The sequence below is a fragment of the Euleptes europaea genome, chromosome 7 (genome assembly GCF_029931775.1).
Source record: "Euleptes europaea isolate rEulEur1 chromosome 7, rEulEur1.hap1, whole genome shotgun sequence".
In the NCBI taxonomy this organism is placed as follows: domain Eukaryota; kingdom Metazoa; phylum Chordata; class Lepidosauria; order Squamata; family Sphaerodactylidae; genus Euleptes; species Euleptes europaea.
In genome coordinates, this window is record NC_079318.1 from 25295246 (window position 1) to 25308214 (window position 12969).

The 12969-nt window shown below is 41.7% G+C and overlaps 1 protein-coding gene across 1 annotated transcript in view; it reads right to left on the reverse strand.

Annotated features, from left to right (window-relative positions):
* PCNX2 (pecanex 2) overlaps positions 1-12969 on the reverse strand; it is a 143364-nt gene that overhangs the window by 87881 nt on the left and 42514 nt on the right. The window contains exons 14-15 of the mRNA XM_056852517.1: positions 6378-6488; positions 3367-3458 (exon numbers count right to left, since the gene is read on the reverse strand). Coding sequence (XP_056708495.1) covers positions 3367-3458; positions 6378-6488 — 203 coding nt within the window. The remainder of the gene's footprint in view (positions 1-3366; positions 3459-6377; positions 6489-12969) is intronic.

Below are 12969 nucleotides of genomic sequence, written 5' to 3' on the forward strand. Positions count from 1 at the left end.
AAAGGAGAAATGGTGGATCACTGTGGGGGGCAGAGACCTTCAGTCAGCTCAGGATGACAGGGATGGATAATTTATTCAGCTCACAGGTTTGGGCATTCCTTGATGCCAAATCCTGATGTTTTCTTCTTAGTGCAGAGTAACACAGAACTACACTTTGTACTACTGGCCATCATTACAGCCTTCAAGCATGAGATCCATGGATCAGTGGTCCAAGAACAAACTCTGGTAGCTCTATTGGTAATTTCACAGAGAGCTGAATGGTATCCCCTTTAATGTCCCAAATCATGTGGTACCCCTTTCTCTCCCATCTGTTTTTCTAAACTATTCTGATCTCTTTAGCTGCTGTTCATATGGAAACCATTCTGTTATTATTGCTGCTCGTTAAACGTTTTTTCCAGTTCTTCCATATCCTTCTTTGAAATTGGTGGAACAGAAAGCTACACTATATTTTTTAATAGAGCAACCTCACAATACTTTTCATTTTACTTTCAGTTGTCTGTCCAGAGATTGTGTGACTTCTGTTTTTTAAATTAACAGTGTCTATATTATCAGCTTATCTTCCAAACTCTTACTTCCTTAGGGTTGCCGACTTAGGGTTACCAACCTCCAGGTGCTAGCTGGAGATCTCCTGCTGTTACAACTGATCTCCAGCCGACAGAGATCAGTTCACCTGGAGAAAATGGCCGCTTGGGCAACTGGACTCTATTGCATTGAAGTCCCTCCCCTCCCCAGCTCCTGCCCTTCTCAGGCTCTGCCCTCAAAAAGTCCAGGTATTTTCCAACCCGGAGCTGGCAACCCTATGCTAACTGCAAAAATCATAGAGATCTGGAGAGGGACCGTAACAGGATCTAATGCTGTAGAGTCCGCCCTCAAAAGAAGCCATTTTCTCCTGGAGGTTGGCAACCAGTATTTCCTTGTTTTTCTTAAATTTTCACTTCTGCATACTTTTAATTAGCCTATACAATGAGTGGTTCTCTGGGGAGGAAGGTATATTCTGGGTTACTGTATTCTAAGCTGTCCAAAAAGGGTTCAGGAAGCAAAATACTGGGCAAGAGGAATATCAGTTCTATTGAATGGAAAGTATGAGCTGACACATCGCTAATATAAAAGGTAAAGGTCCCCTGTGCAAGCACCGGGTCATTCCTGACCCATGGAGTGATGTCACATCCTGACGTTTCCTAGGCAGACTTTGTTTACAGGGTGGTTTGCCAGTGCCTTCCCCAGTCATCTTCCCTTTACCCCCAGCAAGCTGGGTACTCATTTGACCGACCTCGGAAGGATGGAAGGCTGAGTCAACCTTGAACCGGCTACCTGAAACCAACTTCCGTCGTGATCGAACTCAGGTCATGAGCAGAGCATGGACTGCAGTACTGCAGCTTACCACTCTGCGCCACGGGGCCCCTCTTTACCTTTTCATCACTAATATGGCCAGCAATAATTTAAGGTCACATTCAGTAGGAATTCAAGTTTAATGCAAGCCTTCACTCCACACTGCATAAAGGTTATGAACATTCTAACACTATGGTGGACTAAAGTTAAAAGATGAAAGAAGGGGTATCATTTTTGTACACTTAATTATCTTGCTTAACAATATCTTCAGGAGGACAGGACCATAAAATTCAAATTAGGGGTAATTTTTCTGTGTGAACGAAAAACCTTCAGTTAATATGGGTAATTTGCAGCTGATATCTTGTAAATCTTTCACAGCACTCTCCAACTTCAGGGTAGCATTATAAACACATTTCAAATCAGTAAGACATCTAGCCCATGGGCAAGATTGCTTATCTACAAAGCCACCTGCCTGGTGTAATTTAGATGATTGTGCTGGGAAAAGATGTGCAAATGGGAAAGTACATTTAAAAGGATTGTCCTTAATGCTATTTACCAAAGACAATTTGGAAGCTCAGTTAACCCTCGGAGAGAACAAAATTCTATAGTTACTGACAAACACACTTGCATCAGATTCTCATTCTTTCCTCCACAGTCTCATACAATATTTCTCAGCTTCTCATTTCCATATTTAATTCCTCTTTTTCAGTATGCATAAAAGACTAAGACCCAGTTCTTACATAGCAAGTGATACAATCTTCTTTGCGCAGTGGAGGGGTATTAATGTAACATGTTGAACAAAGTCTCCATGCAGAAGCCCAAACAGACAGTGCACCTGTAAGAAGAGTCCTTCTGGATCATCAGACCAAGTGTCTTCCTATTCCAGCAACCTGTCTTACACAGTGACCAACCATATTCCTGCAAGCAGAGCAAGAAGCGAACAGCCTCCTCCCACCGATGCCCCATAGCAACTAGTGCTTTGGGACAAACTGCCTATGATGTTGTGGATCTGTGAAACAAAAGGGGCAAACCCAACCCAAAACTGAACTGGAAACCTAGGAGGTTAAGGGTAACACTAGAAACAGGAGTTAAACAAAATATATCTTTAGTCCAGCAGCTCACTTAAAAGCACATTAAAAACCGAACTGGCATCTAGGCCATGCAAGTCACAAACTTTGCAGTACACTAAACACCTCTTGCAGTTCCTTAAAGTATCACAGATTAATCCAACGAAATAATATACATGGACCAGACGTGTTTCGACCAAGAAGGCCTTCCTAAGTGGTCACAATCAACTAGTACATACACAGTAGATGAAAGATAAATTGATGTTGTAAGCCGTGTCAGGTCATATGGTTGCCTGAAAAATTAATAATAGATCAAAAATGGAGCCAATGAATAAACATAATATTGGAAAGAAATAGGCTAAATAACAGGGTTCATAAACTCTTAAAATGTTCCAGCATGCATTGTGAAGCTGTGATCAGATCTCCAACAAGCAATTTCATTGGGAAATGCAGCTGGCGGGGCTGACAGGGAAACACAGTAATGAGGAAGATGGGTTTTAACTCCCCCCCCTGCCATTTCCCCCAATCAAAAGTGGACCCTGTTCATGGCTGTTTTATGCCCAGTACAGAAAGAAAAGGCAAGTAAACATACTGTACTTGTTTTTTCCCATCCAGGGATAATAACAACTTGACAGGTGGGACACCAGTCTAGATCAGTAAAATGGCGCAGGGTGGACAGCGCCTTCCCTCTCATTGTGGCCCCTCTCAAGGCTTCTTTTTCAATATATATTAACGTTGGGGGATCTGATCATGTATTCCCAACATTTAAACATAGTTTAGCCCTTGAAGCACTTTGCCTCTGTGCATGGAGGTTTCATTTAGCCATCATGGCTAATAACTCTTTGAGAAACTTTCCTAGGCCCATTTCAAAGCCATCTAAGTTACTGGCCGTTAGACGAAAGTAGTGAATCTGAGCTACGGCAACTATAGGTTCCGACTTGTTTTACCAGCAGAATTACCCCCTCCTTACCTTTACTGCATTGAAGCAGAATGCATACAGAACAATCACAACTATAACGCTTCGAGAAATGCTGTAGACTGAAGATATCATTCCAGCAACAGCTGCTGCAACAGAAAACAAAATGTAATACCCCCAGTCAGGATATAACAGCTGCAATACAAATCAGAACTATGAAGGACACCTGCATTTATTTTAATGTTTAATTTCAGGAGGCAATTGCCTGGATAGAATACAATTAATACATGAATTATTGGAGTAGGGGAGAGAAGGGGGTAATAGTTGAAACATGAGCTTTCATTCATACATTGATTACAGGTTAAAGACAATATCTAGTTTGAAGATATGAATAAGAAAGACTATGCCAGGTAACCCAAACACATGACCCACTACATACACTACAGAGGGAAACCAAGCATTGCTAGTTAGCTAAATACAGCGGTCAAGATCCAGAATAATAAAATTGCAGCAGCCTTTCTTTCTTACACATGACCCTATAAAATAAACTATTCCTGTGTCCTAAACTGCTTATACCTCTCCAATTTCAGAATTGCCTTTCAGTTAATTGCCTTTCAGATTGCAATAATCCTTGGAAAGTTTATGGTTCTCACTGGCTTCCTTTTCAACCAAAATTTTCAATGAATTTGCTGACGGTTGTATCTATCAGTTTCTAGAGAGATCTCTTTTAGTGAGCACACTAACAATACAAGTGGCATCACTCCAGTTACCCTTCAGGTGCAGCACGGGAAGCAGGATATGGAGAGAAACAGCATCAGTAGCCATAAAAACTTGGCCATATTAAGCTGCTGCAGAGAACACAGGGAGCAACATGCTGTAGTGGTTGAAATGATGGTCTACTACCTACCACCATTTGACTAAGGGCCAAACTAGGCATGATGCTGGCCATGGGACGATCCTTGGCTGCTGCTGACACCATTTTAAAGGAGAAATTGCTGTGAGGGCTGGATCCTGATTGGGCCCACAGCATGGTGGCAACAGATAATCTTGTTTCCTCCCCCAGCACATTTTATAGTGCCTTAACAGCTGTGGGGGATATGTTTTGGCACTTTAAAAGGTGCAGAGGGAGGGGGACAAAATTTCCTGTGGCTGCCGTGTCATGGGCGTGATCAGGATCAGGTCCTTGTGGCAATTTTTAAATGGCTAAAGTCTCATTTAAAATGACATGAGTGCCCAGGGATTGTCCCCCAGGCCGCCATCACATCTAGTCCGGAGCGCACGCTCTCTCTCTTTCAGCCTACCTGACAGGAGTGAGGATAAAAATGTGGGGAAGACAGAGCCCTGTATGCCACTCTGAGCTCCTTGGAGGCAGGGCAGGGCACAAATGTGCTAGACAGAAACTTAATTTCCTTATGGAGTACTATTTGTCTCCTCCTCCAATGCTTGCTCTAACTGCGTGACAGCCTTCCTAATGATGATACACATCATTGAAAGTAAATTCAATATACAACAGAGGGCTAAATATCTCATTGCCTCTTTCCTGAGCTCCTAATGAACCAATTTTATTTTACAGTGTCACAAAGTTTATTCAAAAGGAAACACTGCCATTATGCGCCAAGGTAATTTTCAGCATATTTTGCCCTTCACAAGAAGCCACATCATTGTATACATAAGGTGTTAACTTTATTTTGCTTAAAGCATATAGCTTCAAATAGCTCATTGCCTATATCTATGAGTTTTAGGGCCAGACCAGCTGAGATTCTAGGGCTATAGAGATCCCAAGTGGTGTATAGGGGAAAAAAGTAGAATCCTTTTGATTTTGCCGGATAATAGGATTTTGATACAGCAGGATAATAGGGTGTTGTGTGTGTGTGTGTGTGTGTGTGTGTGTGTGTGTTAAGTGACGTCAAGTCGCTTCCGCCTCATGGCGACCCTATGAATCAATGTCCTCCACAATGTCCTATCTTTAACTGCCTTGCTCAGGTCTTGCAAATTGAGGGCTGTGGCTTCCTTTATTGATTCAATCCATCTCTTGTTGGGTCTTCCTCTTTTCCTGCTGCCCTCAACTTTTCCTAGCATGACCATCTTTTCAAGTGACTCTTGCCTTCTCATAATGTGACCAAAATACGATAGCCTCAGTTTAGTCATTTTAGCTTCTAAGGTCAGTTCAGGCTTGATTTGATCTAAAACCCACTGATTTCTTTCTTCTTCTTTTTTGGCAGTCCACGGTCTCCGTAACACTCTCCTCCAACACCACATTTCAAAGGAGTCGACTTTCTTCCTGTCAGCTTTCTTAATTGTCCAGCTTTCACACCCATACATAGCAATAGGGAATACAATGGGTGTTAATTAATCAATATTATGTTTTGTAATTATTTAATGGTTTTATATTAGCTTAGTTTAAAAGGTTTATATTCATTCCAGCTATTCACAAACAGTAACTTGTCCAAGACTTGTATTGATAGGTAGAGCTGTTGTGTGGTGTAGTTTGCGTGTTTCTTTGCTGTATGTTTTATATTGTGTTGAAAAATAATTTTAAAAAATCAAAAAAAGAAAAAAAAATTAGAATCCTAACAGAAATTGCAACCGCAGTGCAGGGGGAGAGTGTTAAAGTAAGAGAGAGGCAATCTGTTTGGTTCAACCCCCCTGCCCTCCATGCAGCATCAACCTGCAAAGTTGTTTGCGTGCTAGCTAACAAAAGTAGTAGGCGGCAGCGAGATGAGGGTTCCCTTTATCAGACACACTGCTTGTGTTGCAAACACAATGTTCTAATTTCCCCCCCACACACACACAAGAAAGCCATGTACTAAAATAAGGCAGCTTTGGCAACGTTGGCATAAAACACCAGTGCTCTTGCTTTCAGTGTGCAAATTTGGCGGAAGAGGGAACTTTGACAGGCCCGGCTTGTTCGGAAAAAGTGGCACCTGCCAAAATCTCTTTTTCTACAAATTTATCGGAGGAACAGGAATCTCGTCCACTGTTACTTCAAGTCACCTCAACAGAAAGTTGGCGTTGATTAATATTTTTTCGGATTAGACAACACAGGGCTATAATAAACTGCTTACCAGTACCACCAAATAGCAGCATATCTACTTGTTCCAGGAGGTATATGCAGAAAGTGTTGATTTGTGGGAAAAGACCAAGGAGAGAAATAGCAGGAAAGCAATATAAAAATCCTGGAATTAAATACACACAGAAAATGAGATTATTCTTTGCATCTGAAAGTCTCAATAACTGACATTCATGAAGGGTATACAATATGCTTTTGATGGAACACCTTTCATTGTTATGGTATACAGATTTTTATGTTAATATAAAAAGTAGCATGGGTTTAAAGAATCAATGAAACCCGTTACTATTTTGTTCTTATAGTTTTATTAAGGTTTTGGCTTATAAAAAGATGTTATAACAAGAACATTTACAATGTCTGACACAGGCTAGAAGCGAAGAACCAATTTGATAAAGATACAATAATAACCACACTAAAGCCCATTTTCTTCAATGCCTGGAGATCATGTTGAACTTGTTTCCTGTACTCTGCCCAACATACTTGCTAAGAGCCACATTTCTACACATTTTGTTTGTTGAAAGATGATACGTGGACTTGTATCAGATGTGCAATGGGAGTTCTGTGCCTCCCAGAGGTATGCCTGACCTTTTTTTACCCAGTGCATGACAAAAGGGGACTATTAAGAAAAACCCAGTTGATTTGCCATTTGTGAGGTGCTGGGGTGCGGCTGAGGCAGTGAACAGTGTGTGAGTGAAGAGCTGTCACCCTGTTTATGTGGAACATGGCTGTGAGACTGTAGCTAGTTGGATATTTTTGCCCAACACATAGGTGTGCAGGGCTAACAGACTGTTGTAGAAGGTCTTGAATTCTAGCGCACTGATGTAATGGAGTACTTCTCAGGTGGACCATACCCCACTGACAGACACTTGACCAATGTGGGTGCCCCAACCAGACAAGGAGGTTTCCTTAGTGAGTGTGACTTCTGGTAGAGGGGGGTGGGGGTGGAACAGAATCTCTATTAGGACTTTGGCACCTAGAGTCCACCAGTGGAAGAAGTGTACCACTTGTCTTGAGATCTTTAACCTCTTTGATTGATGGTGCCAAATTGGGTTGAAATTCCTGACAAGCCATAACTGCAAGGGATGCATGCGTAGACTTGTGTGGGGTACCACCAACATGGTGTAGACTTGCATGGGGTACCACAACCTTGCGTGGGGTACCACAATGCAGATTTGCCCTAAGCCACTACTCATAGAGATTGCTCAGTTTTATACCTTTGTAGTATCAAAATGAAACCAAATTCCAGGAAGGAATTGATTTGCAGCAGTCAAAATGATAGAGTCTTGGGGCACCTTAAAAAATAACAAATTTATTGTGGAAAAAGCTTTAATGAGCCACAACCCAATGGTTTTTTATGATACTTTTATTCAACATGTAAACAGATGCTCATTGGATGTATACCTATCCACAAATTATGTGAACATGAGCGGTTGGTTCCTGGGTGTATAATTGCCTCAAAATCTGGTGATAAATGACTGTAATGTTTTGATACATAAACTGGTGTAAAGCTGGAAAACTAGTAAAGGATGGTGAATTACACTGAATCTTGGATTGTCTCTATTCATTTTGCTATATGAAGGTGAAGTAACTTAACTGTCCTTGCATGTAATGAATGTTATACGGAACTTAGCTATCCTGTGAATGTGTTCTTGAGCAGAAGGGAGACAACGGTCAGCAGTGGGAACCGACTGAGAAGGCTAAGTTGAGAACTGGAGGCTTTGTCTCTGTCAGAGCAGCTGCTTTAGAATCAAACTATTGGTGTCAGGAAGATGACACAAATATACATAATCCTGCAATGAGCAAGGGGTTGGACTAGATGGCCTGTATGCCCCCTTCCAACTTCTATGACAAGTGGATCCTCCCTACCATGCCTAATTTGACCCTGAAGGCCAATTCACATGTTGCAAAGTCCATGTGGCAGACAGGTAGACTGCCATCAACAGATGTGTGCCTTAGGTTCTGTGCTGAAAACTAAATTCCCAGGCATATGGGGCCTGATCTGGATCAGGACCACAGTGTGTGGGGAGAGGGGATTTAACCCTTCCCCTTATGCTGTTTTTCTCAGCCTGAAATATCTCTGGGAGTCACCATTTGTCCCATTGGTGAAACTTAACTGTAGCCATCAATACATGTTGACATTTTCCCCAGTGGGGACAACAGTAGCTTTCCATGGCTACTTTAGGTCAAGAAAATGGCAAGGGGGTTGGGTAGGGGAGTCTGACACCTCTTCTTCCCATGTGCAAAAGACTCCATCTGCATTGGGTCCCTAGGAACTGAGTAACCAGCACAGAACTCCAGGCACAAGTCTGATCCTAAGCCCTTCTGGAGGCCATATGTCTCCCACTTAGACTTTGTAATATGTGAATTGTCCTTTGGTCTCTTTATAGCAGAATGTTGTAGCAGCTCCCATTACACCTTACGCTTGTCTCTATGGAATGACTTAAGATAGTTTGCAGGATTTGGAATATAGTGCTCAATAACATCACTATGGTGAGTAGTGAAAAGTAGTGAAAACTGGCAAAAAATAGAAATTTGTGGGAAAGCTTGTTCAGCTGACGTAACACCAGGGAAAGTAAGAATGAGGACATGAAGACCACAAAGAAACTTTCAAAGTGAACAAGCTAAAAGGAAAACAGATGACAAAACCAAGAGAATTATCTGAGCAAACAGATTTTTACAGCACAGCTCTCTAGATTAAAATCTGCAGCAGACAGAAAAAAAGAACGTATTGCGCAATGACAGCAAATACATTGCCGCAAAAGTCTGTTAAACTTGAAACTATCATGAGGAAACCCAACAAAGACCTGATCTGAAATCCATGGGAAAAGAGAGGGAGCCTCATGTCAGGCTATGGGTGTAGTTAAAGAAAAAGCAATCAGACGGCTATGTTTACGGGTCCACTGGGAAGCTGTACGAAACTATGTTTCAAACAGCACACAGATTGTTCATTCTGTTTCTTACAGAACACCACATTGCTGTTCCTGGCAATTTTCCCTGTGAGTAAGCCCATTTGTTAGCCTGGGCAGAATATAGTCCTACTCTGATGAGCCTTGAAAAAAATTTTTAAAGCAAAACTTGAAGGCATTTCTCCCTTTAAAAGCATGAATGCATCCGTTTCTGTAGTCTGCTATACTGTGCCTAGCACACTTCTGCTAGATACCTTCTTTACACAAAGCGAGATCTTCTGTGGCTCAAAAGAGGGTCAGATCAAAACAGAGTCATACCCTGGGAAAGCACATAAGGACATCTTCCCATTGAAATGATTTAGGTGAAAAGTCAAAACTTCTTTATTTCACTTGGCATTTAAAACTGATCTACAGGAATATAATCTTTACTTCCATCATTCCTTTATTCGCATAAAGTCACAGTACAGAAGGAATATAATCTCTTGTACTATTACACTCTGGGCTTTTATCCCCCCTCATGGTCATCTTAGCAGCTTCATGATTTCCTGTCAGTTCTAATAGCCTTCAAAGGCTTGTCAAGCAAAAAGGCAATTAATAAAATACATAAATAAATATAAATCTGGCCAGTGGCAGCAGTAATAGCAGGAAAGCAATGCCATAGGGAAGCGCTGTAGTGAATTCAGGGCCAAACTAACAGCCCATTCCTGACTTCTGAGGACGGACGTCCTCAGGAGGCCAGGAAGGGGCTGTGCCGGCCCCCGCACCAGTGCCCGGGCTACTTATGCTGCCATGAGTGGCCCCAATGCCAGCGTTCCAGGGGGTGTGCCGGTGTCAGAGGGGGAGCACTCCTGGGGCGTGCCGGGGAGTGGAGCTGCCTATAGGCAGCCTCCTGTCCCCTTTCGCCCCGGGTACGCCACTGGGACAAACAGCAAGGCTGCGGCTGCTGCCTTCAGCGGATAATACTGTGTGTGAAGAAATAACAGAGAGAGAGAAAGAGCGTAGAAGGGGGGAAGGGAAAGATGAATCCACATAGCAATCAGAAGGCCTCAATGGCTGGACCAAAGAATGTGTTTCCTGTAGCCTGCAACACAAACACTGATGTGAGTAACGGATCAAGAGAATTGTGGTTTGCCTTTACAGATGGGATACTAATAATTGCATTTTTACTGTGTCCTGGAGGGCCCTGCCTTAGAGAAAGAAATGGTCCCATGCCCATCTCCATTTCATTTTTAGCTATGGGTGTGTAGGTATGAAAGACCTCCTTCCTACTTAGATGTGTGCTGTCTGGTTTCCATGTGGGCTTTTTTCCATGTGGGCTTTTTTTCTTGTGCGCATTTATGACCGTGGGTTTTTTTCTGTGAGCAATTTTCATGTGGGCATTTTTCATGTGCGTTTTTTTCTGGTTACCGTGCTGTCTGCCCTGATTCTATCCTGGCTAAATTCACCTTCACAATGACAGCCACGTTAGGGGCTAGCAACTCCTTGCTTTGGAGAAGGAAAGCAAAGCTCTCCTCAGGGTATGCTTATGAGTAGTGGAAGACTGATTCAGTGGTTGAAGTAGGGTCCAGGACAGCAGGAGACTGATTCACTGGCTGGACATCTGCAGGCCTACCCATTGCCAAAAGGGCTTGCAAATGAATGAAACAGACAACATGCTGATTTTGGTATCCTGGGACTTGCAGCTTTAGAGAAAAAGAAATGGGAGGAAATGGGAATATTTCTGCCTTTAGCTGTTTTTTTGTCTCTGTGCATTTTTACATGGGGGAAGAGATAAAGTTGGTACCCCAAATATGGAAAATGAGGTGATTCCGCTGTCCTGGGCCCTACTTCAACCAAACAAAGCTCTCATATTTTCAGGCCAGGGTATCCAAGAGGCCAGTATTTACTCTAGCTTATGAGATGCATTTGGAGATTCATATTGAGTATCCAGTATAGAGTGTTGGTCCAAGATTAGGGAGACCAAAGTTCCACTCCCCACTTAGCCTTAAAGCACACTATGTGACCTTTGGGCAACCACATACCCTCACAGGGTAGTTGTAAGGAAAAAAGAAAGGGGGCGGGGAAGGACTGCCTTTCATACACAAATGAAATATTTTTCTCAGTGAAGGCGTTAATGACATCTTCTCTTCTTACAGAGCCCTCTTTCTTTGCCTGAGATTCAGACTAAAAACACACACACAATTAATTGTTGATGGCATATGGTTTTTGGAAACATAAATAGTATAGCTTACTACGTATGAGCATGGACCAGGTTCAGTCCTGTGCCCTCCCATTGGGAAATGGAGAAGTCTATGCCTCTGACCCAGAGAGTCGCGACTCTCTTTTTGGAATTTTGAAACCACCCTTTAAGAAAGTGACGTTTAGAGCTCCTCCTATCTACTACTATGGCTAACCTATCTGCAAGTATGGCCTGGTTTGCCTGGCTAGCAATTAAAATCAGGCAGTGTGTGCTTAAGAACCTACAATAGCTAATGAAATAGAGAATGAATACTGTTGTCGCGACTCTCTTTTTGGAATTTTGAAACCACCCTGTAAGAAAGTGACGTTTAGAGCTCCTCCTATCGGCTACTATGGCTAACCTATCTGCAAGCATGGCCTGGTTTGCTTGGCTAGCAATTAAAATCAGGCAGAGTGTGCTTAAGAACCTACAATAGCTAATGAAATAGAGAATGAATACTGTTTGATCCTGCAGTTTGAATACAAGTTTATTCATTTATTCATTCATTTATTTTTCCTTCTAGTTTTAGCCTCTGTAATTTTAGGATATTATCAAGCATTCTAATTGCACCCACATTTAGTATTTGCTCAGATATTAATTAGTTATGCACTTTGATAATCTTGCAATTTTTAACCATTTTAACCATTTTTAATAGGAAATCTATTTTGTATTTGTTTTTATCCTATGGTATTTAACTATGCAAATTAGTCTTATTTGATGGTCTATGACTGCAAATAAATTGATTGATTGAAAGCACCCATATGCTAAAGCTTTGCTGAGTATTGAGTCCAACCATTACTACAACTACGGATTCACAGGTTTCATTTGTTCCTCTAATTTCAAATCCCCCATCATCTTCTGTCTCATCTACCCTTCCTCTCTTGCTCCATCTGTGCTGTTTCAGGAATCTTTAATGCTCAAGAAGAAAAGAAGAATCAGAGACTTTCCCTGGGTGTTCTGATATGTTTCCTCCTTTCCTCTGGGAAGGTGGATAAGAAGAACGAAATAATTCTCAGATTCAAGAAGAGTTTTTAGTCATGCTCAGAAGAGAACACAACATGCTTCTGGCTCTGTGAAAAATAATAAGATAGAGTTCTTTTTTAAAAAAAACACTACTTCTGCAACTTACTGCCCAAGAAATGGGTAGGCTAACAAAGGCAGCTTGCTGCACCTATTTTTTCAAAGATTCAAAATGAAAAAATATATTGTTTCCCTCAAACCCAGGCTTCCTGAAGAATCTCCTGAAGGGGAGTAAAAAAAAAATCAGCACATTTTATTGTAGCTGCTATGTATCCTCCCTTTATCTTTTTCTCCCAGGAGCCATTTAGGATTCTGTCTGAATTATTTATCACCTTTGACAAAAATACAAACATAAGCAAAGAAAAACTCTGATGAAAGCAAAAGCAAACTCTAATAAAGAAACTAACCAAAATAAGTGGTCCAGTTTTCCCCTCACTATGTAA